Source organism: Schistocerca piceifrons, chromosome 2, assembly GCF_021461385.2.
Source record: "Schistocerca piceifrons isolate TAMUIC-IGC-003096 chromosome 2, iqSchPice1.1, whole genome shotgun sequence".
NCBI lineage: Eukaryota > Metazoa > Arthropoda > Insecta > Orthoptera > Acrididae > Schistocerca > Schistocerca piceifrons.
In genome coordinates, this window is record NC_060139.1 from 908276552 (window position 1) to 908289795 (window position 13244).

At 44.5% G+C, this 13244-nt stretch overlaps 1 protein-coding gene across 1 annotated transcript in view; it reads left to right on the forward strand.

Annotated features, from left to right (window-relative positions):
• The first annotated feature begins 992 nt into the window (after window positions 1-992).
• The window catches only part of LOC124777883 (dehydrogenase/reductase SDR family member 11-like), a 47203-nt gene continuing 34951 nt past the window's right edge, over window positions 993-13244 (forward strand). Inside the window, exons 1-2 of the mRNA XM_047253422.1 lie at window positions 993-1169; window positions 6630-6792. Of these exons, the coding sequence (XP_047109378.1) occupies window positions 1032-1169; window positions 6630-6792 (301 nt within the window). The 5' untranslated portion in view covers window positions 993-1031. The remainder of the gene's footprint in view (window positions 1170-6629; window positions 6793-13244) is intronic.

Consider the following 13244-nt stretch of genomic DNA (forward strand, 5'->3'; position numbering starts at 1 on the left):
CAGTATTAATCGATCCACGTCCTCTGTTGCGCCGCTGCGAAAACTATTCCGGGACACTTACAAACTTCATTTTGCTAAAAAGTTTGAAATATTTTGGTTGACGGAAGTGGATGCCAACCCACTGTAGAGAGATAAATATATAGAATATTAAATCAATGTCATGTGTGTTTGTCAACATTATATATTCTGTCAATAACCGACGGGGAAGCCAATCAACAAGTCTCTTTGCCCTTCATTGTGTTTTTATGTCGAAACATACAGGGTAGAAGCGTGCGTTGCAGGAAGAAGAGTTACATCATCACCTACACTACTGGCCATTAAAATTGCTACACCACGAAGATGACTTACGACAGACGCGAAATTTAACCGACAGGAAGAAGATGCTGTGATATGCAAATGATTAGCTTTTCAGAGCATTCACACAGGGTTGGCGCCGGTGGCGACACCTACAACGTGCTGACATGAGGAAAGTTTACAACCGATTTCTCATACACAAACAGCGCTTGACCGGCGTTGCCTGGTGAAACGTTGTAGTGATGCCTCGTGTAAGGAGGAGAAATGCGTACCATCACGTTTCCGACTTTGATAAAGATCGGATTGTAGCCTATCGCGATTACGGTTTATCGTATCGCGACATTGCTGCTCGCGTTGGTCGAGATCCAATGACTGTTAGCAGAATATGGAATCGGTGGGTTCAGGAGGGTAATACGTTACGCCGTGATGGATCCCAAAGGCCTCGTATCACTAGCAGTCGAAATGACAGGCATCTTATCCGCATGGCTGTAACGGATCGTGCAGCCACGTCTCGATCCCTGAGTCAACACATGGGGACTCCGAAACTCCGAAAAATAGGTGACGTGGGCGGAAAAATTATCTAAGAAAGATAACTCAAGTGTTTTATGTTATCACAGCTGTTGCGCGATAGTAAGCCGCGATGCACTGTTGCGAGCTGCAGCTTGTTAGCGTAGGCAGTGTTTGCGGCCTAAGGAAATCCGTCGATACAGCGACGCCGTAGTGTGCAGTCGGCGACCATGGGGATCGAAAAGTACGCCGGTCGTGTTGCCATGGTGACGGGAGCCAACTCAGGCATCGGCTTCGCCACCACCCAGGTGTTACTCAGCCACGGCATCACCGTCGTTGGCTTCGACAAGGCAGTCGACAAACTTCAGGTAGATATGGATCACGTTATCTGTACTAATCGGCACTTACTTTCGTAAGACGCTGTCATGACGGTGTTTTCACTTTATTTCAGCTTCGTATTCAACACTGTCTTTTATACGAGAGCGTGCTCAAAAAGAAGGCCTCCGAATTTTTTATGTGAAAACTGTTAAAGCCTTTTAAACAAAACAAACGTTATTAAGATTCTACATCTAGGTTCTTTATGTCTACATATTTATTTCTCATCGTCGCTGGTGACGAACAGATTTCTCCCAACGAACTACGGGTTTTTTGATACCGTCGCTGTAGAATGTTTGACTCCGTTGACGGAGCCGCAACCTCATCTACGCTCGCACCGCTTCATCACTATCAAAGTGAAGTCCTCAAAGGCGTCCTTTAACAGATGAACATCGGATGGGGCCAGATTGGAATTGTATGGAGGACGATCGTTGACAGTGAAGCAAGGATTCGGCTTGTTGCAAATGCTGCAGCGTTCATGTGTGGTCTGGCATTGCTTGCTGAAAGAGAGGGTGATTCATGTGTGGACCAACTCTTTGAATTCGAAACTCGATTGCAGTACGCTGTTTCTCAAGCGCCGACATAGTTCTGTTACCCACCGCAGTGTTACTCGCTAAAATTCGGAGGACTCTAGCGGCAGAGAACTGCAAATACGTACACATGAAGAATAAAGATATAGAATGTTAATAACGTTTGTTTTATGTACAAAATTCTAAGAATTCTAAGGCACTACTTACGAGCTCACTCTCGTACAAATGAGACTATGCCAACTAATGTGCTGGCAGGGAACGGGAAGTTCGCTCTTCCTCTTACTTTGGAACGCAAAGGGCGATCAAAAAGTTTCCATTTGCAGGCGAAGTTGCAGTTTATACGTAACGTTGCGCGGCTCCGATGCCGGTATACAAGCATCGACATGTAGACAAGGGATTAGTGTTGTGTTCGTGCCTTTCCAACGTACGTGCGGTGCATGCGGAAACGTGAACTATTGCGACGTTGTTACCAAGTGAGCAGAAAAAAATAGCTCAAGCACTATGGGACTTTACATCTGAGGTCATCAGTCCCCTAGACTTAGAACCACTTAAACCTAACTAACCTAAGGACATCACACACATCCATGCCCGAGGCAGGATCCGAACCTGCGGCCATAGCAGCAGCGCGGTTCCAGACTGAAGCGCCTAGAACCACTCGGTCACAGCGGCCGGCACCAAATGAGCCAAAGAGGACCAACGTGCTGTTATTCTTTTCTTGGCTGCCGAAGGAGAAAGACTGGTAGATACACAGAGGAGAATGAAGAATGCCTATGGGGCAGCATATCTGTCGAAAAACACCGTTGTGGAATGATGCGCCAAAGGGTGCTGCTGGTTCATGATGTTATACACATCCTCATATCGCAGAAGTCGTAACGCAGAAGTTACAGCCAACTCAAGTGGGAGATACTCGGGCATCCGCCATATTGTGCTGATCTCTCCTCACGCGATTATCCGGCGTTCGGTCGCTTATAAAGGACCTGGAAGGGCAGACGATTCCTATCGGACGAGGATGTGCAACAGGCAGTTACTGATTTCTTCACGCATAGGACACGGTGTTTTTCCAAGCGGGTATCTTCAACCCGATGCATCGGTGGGATGATTGCCTCAATGCACAAGGCTATTTTGCCTGATTGGGATACCGATTTTGGACTGTACTGCCTTCTAACGGAAGCTTTCTGACCGCCCCTTACATGTCAACAGTGAGCGTTTACAAGTGAAAGTATCGGGCATTTACTAACTCAAACAGCTGCTTTTCCGGTTTCAAAATCTGATCCATATCTGTTTCGGTATCTTAGGCAGAAAGATGTGATGCTCTATCTTCAATATCTGCCAATGAGTGCGTCAACAGTGATTCAGTCGCGGTTGATCTAAAACTCAAGTCAGTGGCGTAGTGAACGTAACTGGCCCTCAGGGCACGATATTTATTTCATTGGTGCCCCCCTCCCCCTTCCTCCCTCCCAGCGGCGCCTGGGGCACAACACTTTATTGCTCCCCCCCCCCCCCCCCCCCCGCTTTCCAGAAACACATATAGTAATATAATACATAGAATTTGCTCTAATAATAATATATTTTCCAGAAAATGTTGTTTGTCTTGGAGACTATTTGGCGTCCCTCTCCGAGTGGCGGGGAAGTATGATAGGCCCTCTTGACGTCCCCAGCCGTGCGGTCTAAGGCGCTACAGTCATGGACTGTGCGGCTGGTCTCGGCGGAGGTTCGAGTCCTCCCTCGGGCATGGGTGGGTGTGTTTGTCCTTAGGATAATTTAGGTTAAGTAGTGTGTAAGCTTAGGGACTGATGACCTTAGAAGTTAAGTCCCGTAAGATTTCACACACATTTGAACATTTTGACATCCCCCTTCCTCTCGCTACGCCACTGACCTAAGTCAAAAAGCACAGCCAGTACATTTAATAGCAAACAAAAATTGCAAAATGACATCGAAGTGCGAATGCAGTGCCAAGCTAGACGCTAATCGGCTGTCCTCTGCTATCACGAGATTAAATTTGTTATGACACGTATGAAAATGTAGAAAAATATTACGCGCTAGTGTAGAGTCCTTGTTACCGATCACTGACATGGTGACGTACAAACACATATTAAATTTTTCAGTAACTGGGTAAATGATGCAATTTGTAAAGTATTTTTAAAGCACATATATGTGTGTGTTTTCTGTGTTAATGTGTGTGTAAGTGTGTTTGTTTGTTTGTTTGTGTGTGTGTGTGTGTGTGTGTGTGTGTGTGTGTGTGTGTGTGTGTATATATACTTGTTAGCACATAAGTGACTTGAATTAGAATTAAAATTGTGTAATAAACTGTTTTCGATTTTTATCTACACTAACTGTCAAACGAGTGGAGCACTCAGGAGACATGGTCAGATGCCAGGGTCACTTCATACATGTACACACCATCGATGGGTATGTAAATAGCTAGGGCTGCAGTTCTCTGTGACAGGTAGAACAGTCACCAAAGTGCATTAGTGTTGTTCGTGTTTAGTGTTGTTACCAAACCTGGTAGGGTGTTACTGTGAAGGACACGAAGTTGCTGTGTACCCGTATGAGACGGCGTTATCAGCACTTGTCAATGTTTGTAATGGATCTCGTTGTGGGTCTCCATTTGGCCAGCTGGTCAAATTGTGTAACATTCAGACTTGTGAGGCATTCAGAAGTGGCAGTAAAGCGATGTTGTACTGCGTGAAGGTGAGAGCCGGCCTACTCGTCGCCACGACCCTGGCCGATCACGCCTGACCACTACAAGGGAAGATGGCCAGAATGTGCACCCAGCACGAAGTAGCCCCTTCTCATCTGTGCCTGTCATCAGAGGCCAAGTAATGGATTCCTTGTACTAGCAGCAGCCGTCACATTCGTAGGATGCCACTAACATCTACATCTACATGGATACTCTGCGAATCACATTTAAGTGCCTGGCAGAGCTTTCGTCGAACCACCTTCACAATTCTCTATTATTCCAATCTCGTATAGCGCGCGGAAAGAATGAACACCTATATCTTTCCGTACGAGCTCTGATTTCCCTTATTTTATCGTGGTGATCGTTCCGCCCTATGTAGGTCGGTGTCAACAAAATATTTTCGCATTCGGAGGAGAAAGTTGGTGATTGGAATTTCGTGAGAAGATTCCGTCGCAACGAAAAACGCCATTCTTTTAATGATTTCCAGCCCAAATCCCGTATCATTTCTGTGACACTCTCTCCCATATTTCGCGATAATACAAAACGTGCTGTCTTTCTTTGAACTTTTTCGATGTACTCCGTCAGTCCTACCTGGTAAGGATCCCACACCGCGCATCAGTATTCTAAAAGAGGACGGACAAGCGTAGTGTAGGCAGTCTTCAACTCGAAAGGCTGAATTTGGGGTGGAAGAATGGACTGCTGATGAATGGCGTTGTATTGTGTTCAGCGATGAGTACCCATTCTGTGACATCCCACGTGACCATTGTCAGCAAGTACGGCATGACCTGGGGAGAGGCCCCATTCTTCGAATGCTCAGGAGAGGCACAGCTGTGTTACTCCTGACGTCATAGTGTGGCGAGCGATCAACACGATAACAAATGGTTCAAATGGCTCTGAGCACTATGGGACTTAACTTCTAAGGTCATCAGTCCCCTAGAACTTAGAACTACTTAAACCTAACTAACCTAAGGACATCACACACATCCATGCCCGAGGCAGGATTCGAACCTGCGACCGTAGCGGTCGTGCGGTTCCAGACTGTAGCGCCTTTAACCGCTTGGCCACCCCGGCCGGCTACACGATAACGAGTCATGGCGGATTGTGACTGAGGGAACTCGAATGGCGCAACGGAATATCACCGACGTTCTCCATTCTCATGTAGTAACTCTCACGTTAGTATCGTGATGGCATTTTTCAACACTACATTGCTTGCCCACACATAATATGTGCGTCTTTGAATTTCCTGTGTGATGTTAAGATATTTCCGTGGATAGCAAGGTCAAATGTTTTTCACTGATAGATAATATGAGCTACCAGATTAAATGTCAGCTCCATCGAAGTGTCACTATCAAGGATATCAAGGACCGCTACAAGAGTTATGGACCAGCTTGCATTACGAGGTTGGTATCCAACGCTGTCCAGGGCGCCCCAGACACGTCTTCGGTGGTCATCAGGACCTGAAATCCCACTGACTGGAGTAGAATTGTCTTCAGCGATGAGTGCCACTTCGAACTGAACCCTGATGACCAGCGCAGACGTGTCTGGAGACACCCCAACCAGTGATGGGATACCATCCTGACTGCCACTCACCATATGGTACGACAACCAGGAGTGATTGTCTGGGGTGCTATTTAATTAATAGGAGGACCCCTTTGGCCGTCACCCACAGCACCCTTACAGGACAGTGCTACATCGACGATATTCTACGCTCCGATGTGTTGTCCTTCATGGCAAACCATCATGGGCTTACATTTCAGAAAGATAATTCCCGTGCGCACATTCCTTGTCTTTTTGCTTGCCAACCCCTACCTTGGCCAGCAAGGGCGCCGGATGTGTCCCCAGTTGAGACCGTTTGTAGCATTATGGGCAGGACCCTCCAACCAGCTCGAGATTTTGACGATGTAACCCGCCAATTGGACAGAATTCGGCATAGTACCGCTCAGGAGGACCTCCAACAACTCTATCAGTCAATGCCAAGCCGAATAACTGTTCGCATAACGGCCAGAAGAGGGCCACCACGTTATTGACTTGCTTTGTTTGTCGGGCTCTATCTTTTGAATAAATCATCCAATTTTTCTGAAACTGTAATCATTTGTTTGTGCATGTGCCTCACATCTAATGATTTCCGTCCCATTCGGATAATTCCTTCGTGGTGCGTTGCCTTTCTATTTTTGTTTTGAGTGAACTTTCTTTTAGTTTTCTACTCGACTGCCGTGGAATCATGTAAAGGTATTCCTCCACAGTCACTGAAACTGAAAGACGCCACTAGCAACCTACACGTTATGGAGGGGGATCTCAGGAATGAGGACAGCATTCTGGCGGCCTTTAAATGGATACGGGACCATCTGTCCGGCGTCGACATCATGATCAACAACGCTGGCCTCTGCAAGAACGCCGAACTGACATGTGAGTATTAGCACAAGAAGGTTTAAGCCATTAGAACAGGAAAACAGGTGCAGTTCTGAAAGTCAACCGAAACGTTGCTCATATTCCTTGTTACGCTTGGGCAATACAATATACGCAGACGTGTTACATTGCAAGTCATTCTTAAGATATGTCTTAGAAGAGCGACAGGTATATATCACAAACATTACACATACACTAAAAACTACCTTGATTTAGATGTAAGTGATCTTTGTGTAGTGCAGCATTCAGAGACCACTACAACACCGCTGTCGTGTAAAACTGAATGCACAATCAGTAATGCAGCACTGCTCTTCTACGTCCACATGCACCGGGGAGGGTTGGTCTCTCACTAGCCTTAAAACTATCTAAATTAGAATTATATTAATACCTTCAGATGCTGACGGGCGTTGATATATACCAACGGGGAGAGGTGAGAATGTGTGCCCCGACCGAGACTCGAACCGAGGATCTCCTACTTACATGGCAGACGCTCTATCCAGCTGAGCCACCGAGGGCACAGAAGTGCGACTGCAGGGACTATCTCGCGCACGCCTCCCTCGAGACCCACATTCTCACCTTGTATGTCCACACACTACCAGTCTGTCCGCCTACCTTGATAGGCTTCAGGTTGTCTGCCACTTCACTCTGCGATGGTAGGTGCTGGTTTAGCCGGCAAAAGCAGCGTTGACGAAAATTCGACTAGACATGTACCACGGAACGGCCACGTAACTCTATTCCTTGGGTAGTAGCCGAAAATTACTAAGCTAAACTATTAGGCCTTTGGGATTCTTGCATCAGACGTTTGAAAAAATGTCAAAAACGTCCTTTTAATTGGTTTATTTTCTTTAAAACAAACAAAATAGTTATCAAGTCCGTATTTAATATCTCCACATCGATAATGCGATGTTACTGATTGTCTCTGTAACAAGAGCATCCAGAATATATTTAGTCCGACTCGACATTTTGAGCGTCATAAACAGCCCCTACTTGCAAGTTAACACATTCAGTCGTTCAGTAGGCTTCTTGTAAAGAAGTACTCGCCATAATGTCTAGTTATCTGCACGAAACAATCCATGCGGAGATTATGTACGACATGAAATGTTCACAGGTAAATATCTCCTTAAATAAACCACTCACAAGACTCAAGCTTCCACAAAATATTCAGTACTATGTCGATTTTTGTCAACAACAAGAAAACCGCTCAAACGAGAGAATTTCTTCATTTTCTTACAAATTTATCAGGGAGATTTAACATAGGTGTTTGCCAGAAGACGGCTCCCGAGTAGCTTTGTAGAGGCATAGATCTGAGGCACAAAGCCCTACTCAAGAGCGAGAGAATTGCTGGATTCCTATTGGCTAGTATGTTAAGCAGTCAATCAGACCATTCTCTAGCACTTCTAAATTCGCGGTATTTCTAACGTCAGCCAGTCAGGTTACCACAAGTAGTTTAGACTGGAAATCTCGTAATTCCGAGACTAAATAAAATTTAATGAAAACAAACACGATTCCTTTCCAAAAATTAAATTACTAATAAATTTAATACCCAATACACCTCCTGGCTGCCTTTTATAAAATCAAGCTCACTCGGACATACATCACAAATTACCCTATTGCACAACTTCCATAGTGCTCATAAGGGAACCTCCCCATCGCACCCCCCTCAGTTTTAGTTAAAAGTTGGCACAGTGGATAGGCCTTGAAAAACTGAACACAGATCAATCGAGAAAACAGGAAGAAGTTATGTGGAACTATGAAAAAAATAAGCAAAATATACTGAGTAGTCCATGTGCAAGACAGGCAACATCAAGGATAATGTGAGCTCAGCAGCGCCGTGGTTCCGTGGTTAGCGTGAGCAGCTGCGGAGCGACAAGTCCTTGGTTCAAGTCTTCCCTCGAGTGAAAAGTTTACTTTCTTTATTTTCGCAAAGCTATGATCTGTCCGTTCGTTCATTGACGTCTCTGTTCACCGTAATAAGTTTAGTGTCTGTGTTTTGCGACCTCACCGCAAAACCGTGCGATTAGTAGATGGAAGGATGTGCCTCTCCAATGGGAACCGAAAACATTTGATCGCAAGGTCATAAGTCAACCGATTCCTCCACAGGAAAACACGTCTGATATATTCTATACGACACTGGTGACGGCATGTGCGTCACATGACAGGAATATGTTGTCGACCCACCTAACTTGTACACTTGGCGAATGGGTAAAAAGATTCTTCTACCTTGCCCGATTTAGGTTTTCTTGTGGATGTGATAATCACTCCCAAAAAAGTGATGAGAACATAAGAGTTTGTCACATAAACTGCAACAAATGAATGCAACAGTTTCACAGTCGCACATTTTTCCCTGTGCTCTGTCAGAACATATGTTTTTAACGTTTTCAAATTTTTCCGTATGTAGACCGTCAAATCCTGCATATGTCCAAGCAAATCTGAACGTGTCCTGGAATTTTGGAGAGCGAAATTGATTACGTGCGAGTGTCTGAACTTTGATAATTGACACAGGATCACGTACACAATACTGCTCTGTGTACCTGTGCAGCTTCGCAAAATCATAGAATCTTTCCACAAAGTATTTCACTTGCTGAAAACCAAACACATCTAACGGTTGCACAAGAGGTTTACAACCTGGAGGAATGGCAATCACGTCTACTCCCACACTAAAATTGTACAATGCCTGATCCTTCTGTCCTGTATAGCTGTCAAGGAGTAAGGTAAAATCTTTGTCCGCATAAGGAGCAATCACACGTTCATTAAAGTCTTTCACTAGTCTTTTCTCCATTTTCCCTGACGCACTGCAATTCACAATGACATTCGGCGTTTGCGCAAGTACCCTATTCACCTGTTGCTAAACTTGCGGTCCAAATACACCATTTTTTTCCTGCAAACATAAATAAAATGTAGGTAAAAGAAATCCTGCTTTGTTCAGAGCATATTGTATGGTATAACAATGTGAAGTGGCATGCAGCTGGTCTACAGTACATTCCATGTCGCCTTCTCCAACTAACGATAACGTGCGGGTCGAATTCATTTCATTGTTAAAACCGGACTGATCTATGTTGGTAATACATGCGTTTTCATACTGTTGGAATCTGACGTTCGTTTCTGTAACAAACGTCTTGGAACACTCTAAAAGTTTTTCCAGTTTATTCGCGTAGTTCTTGCTTACATATTTCGGAATCTTCCTGCTCGTAATTTTGTATTTTCTTTTGAACGAGACAAGGCAATGAGATGAAGTCTTGAAGTCCAGGCCGATTTGTTTAGCGTAATGCAGTCCCCAAATCTGTAGGTCTGTATCACGCACTGCACGTAATTCATTTCTGGCTTTAATAAATTGTCGGTATACATGGTTTGGTTTTCTAGTTCACTGAACTTCGGTCTTCGGCTTCCACCTCGTTCCACAACTTCTTTGCAATATTTAATTGTGCTTTTTTTCCTCCATCCCTTTTAATTTCTTAAATTTATTTGTCACTTCACTCCATAATCTATATTTGCGTCTTTTAATTGGTTTGGACAGTAATCTGTATTGGAGCATTTCCTTCATGTAACCCAAAGAAATACCATCAGATTGAGGTCGCAGTATTTCATCTTCGTGTTCTTCGTACGGATCGTCAACAATCTCATCATCTGGCACATACAGCCCCGCAGCAATCAGCAAGGTATCGTCATCACCACACGTACTGTTTATCAACAAATGTCGGAAATAATCATACAAATGTTCGACAATCGTTCGAGCCCTTAAGGAACTTTCCGATTCCTTATAGTTCGGAAAATATTCATTGACCTTGTTACTGAAGTCGCGAGCTATATTTGCTGGATTCATATTGCCCACGGAATACATCTCACGTATTTAATGCACTCTCGTCCAAAGTAGCGAACAGTCAACTGCCAGCCAGGGAGCCTCGTTAGCAGGAATACTCTTTCTGTGCGCTGTAGTCGACTGACGTCGTGTGTTTCGATGTTTGTGTAGGTGTAACGTCCCCATATTACGGCGCAGTTACCTCGCATCGGACGTACGGACGGACGGATAATAATTGTCTGAAAATATGAAATTAAACTTTTCACTCGAGGGAAGACTTGTTACTAGGACCTCTCGTTCCACAGCTGCTCACGCTAACCACGGGACCACGGCGCTCCTGAGCACAGGATATCCTTGATGTTGCCTATCTTCCGCTTGGACTACTCAGTGTGTGTATTTTGCTTATATTTTTCATAGTTCCACACAATTTATTCCTGTTTTCTCGATTGATCTGTGTAGTTTTTCAAGGCCTATCCACTGTGCCAACTTATAACTAAATCTGAGGGGGGTGCGATGTGGAGGTTCCCTTGTCAGAGCCATTTGAACCAATTTTTGCACAACTTTCTCACACTTACATCTACATAGTTTAAGTAAAATATCACGTTCTCACTTTATGTATGTCCTCAATTAACTTTCTCAGTCTCTTCAAAACACTCACACAACCAAAACACAACGAAGTAATAATTTTCCAGTGTAGTTTTAATTACGTCAGGAACCTGTGGCAATGAAACTAAAGAAAATTCCAGTAAATTAAATTATATGAATCTATCCTCTTGATTGTAGTTTCAATTGATACTGCAGATTTATACATTACAGTCCATAACTCGGTTTCACATTGGCAGCACGTTATTACGTATTTTAGTTAAAAATTTGTATCTCCGAAAGTATTGAAGTTATTGATTTTCAATTTTAATGGTATAGTTATGTTATTCATAGAAATTGTTACACGAAGTATGAAAAAGATCGATTAATATTTAACAGTATTTCTTCAGATTCATAGAGAGCATGTGTAACGCATTGGACTCAGCGTTAAGCAAGTACAAGGCTTAATCGGCCCAGTAGCTAGCGTCAGCTGTACTTAACGTGAGAACCAAAATCTCGCGGCTCCAAGGAAAGCTACGCTTTCAATGCTAGTTAACAACTAGTAATAATTCGCTACGTTACACACAGAAAAATAGTAAACTACCGCTGTGATTTCGTTCGGCGACAAAGGGAGGGGATGAACTTACGGGAATTGTGTATGGATGATGGGCATTTATACCACTGGCATTTTCAAAGAGTGTTGAAAATTGGCATCGGCTTCCCCACACCAATTTCTTTAGCTGCGGTTCGGTAACGACTGCACCTGGAAGGGACAAGTAAAACACTGTGGACGCTAGTTTTCCAGTGTAGTGAAAGATTAGCAGCCGTCTTGACCGCAGAATGGCACCAAAACCGCCGCCTCATCAAGGAACCGGAATAAGTTCCCGTGAACATCGTGAATACGGGCTGGCTATAACTAAAGTGCATCTACACACGGAAGCCCAGTCTGGACTGCTGCTGAGCTACGCTGAAAAAATTAGTTCCAGTTGTGGCCACCAGGTGCAAATCTGGTGTTGTACGCTGTTTATATAACGGTGCGACATTCACACTGTCATCTGACAAATCATAATGTGAGAGAACAATATGGCTATCGGGAAGAAATACGGTGCGCTGTTAGTGAAACAGTTTTACGTGAACGGTAGTAAATACTGTGCTGCATTGAGGGACTGTCGCCGACCGAACGGTCTCAGGTGATGCCCTATGCCGTTAAAAGTTTTAAAGAAGGTTATAATGAAATTCGAAAACAAGGGTGAGTTTGGTGCGGCACTTCGAATAGGAAGGTGTCCTATCCCGGTGGCAGTTCTCGTGCCCAGGCTAGAGTTAGAGCTCGTGCATTGTCACGAGAATTGTCCATCACGTGGTCAACAGTGCGGAAAGTTCTGCGGACTATTTCACACTGGTACCCGAACAGGATCCAGACGGTACAGCAACTGAAACCTTACGATCTGCATTAACTTTCCGAACTCAATCTTCTGTTTTTGGAACGAATGACATGTGGCAGAGCAATATTTTATGGAATGATGAGGCACATTCTACACTACAGGGTGCAGTGAATACACAGAACTGCCGAATTTGGGGTATTGTTAAACAGCGTGTTGTGCACAAAGAGCTATTGCACTCGCCGTATGTGACTGTGTGGTGTGGATGCACAAGCGCCATTATTCTCGGTCCATTCGTCTTTGAAGAGAATACGCCTTGTGGGCCAGACAGGTGTACCGTGACATTTGCACGTTATCGAAACCTTGTACAGCATGTGATTCCTGCTTTGGAAGAGTGAAACTGTGTGGAAATCTCTGTTTTGATGCAAGATGAGGCAAACATCTCATGTCAAATGGTTCAAATGGCTCTGAGCACTATGGGACTTAACAGCTCTGGTCATCAGTCCCCTAGAACTTAGAACTACTTAAACCTAACTAACCTAAGGACAGCACGCAACACCCAGTCATCACGAGGCAGAGAAAATCCCTGACCCCGCCGGGAATCGAACCCGGGCATCTCATGTCGCTTGCCTGCTTAATACAACCTTCCACGAACGTGTTATCTCCAGATGTATGGGCTGCTCACCTGATCTGAA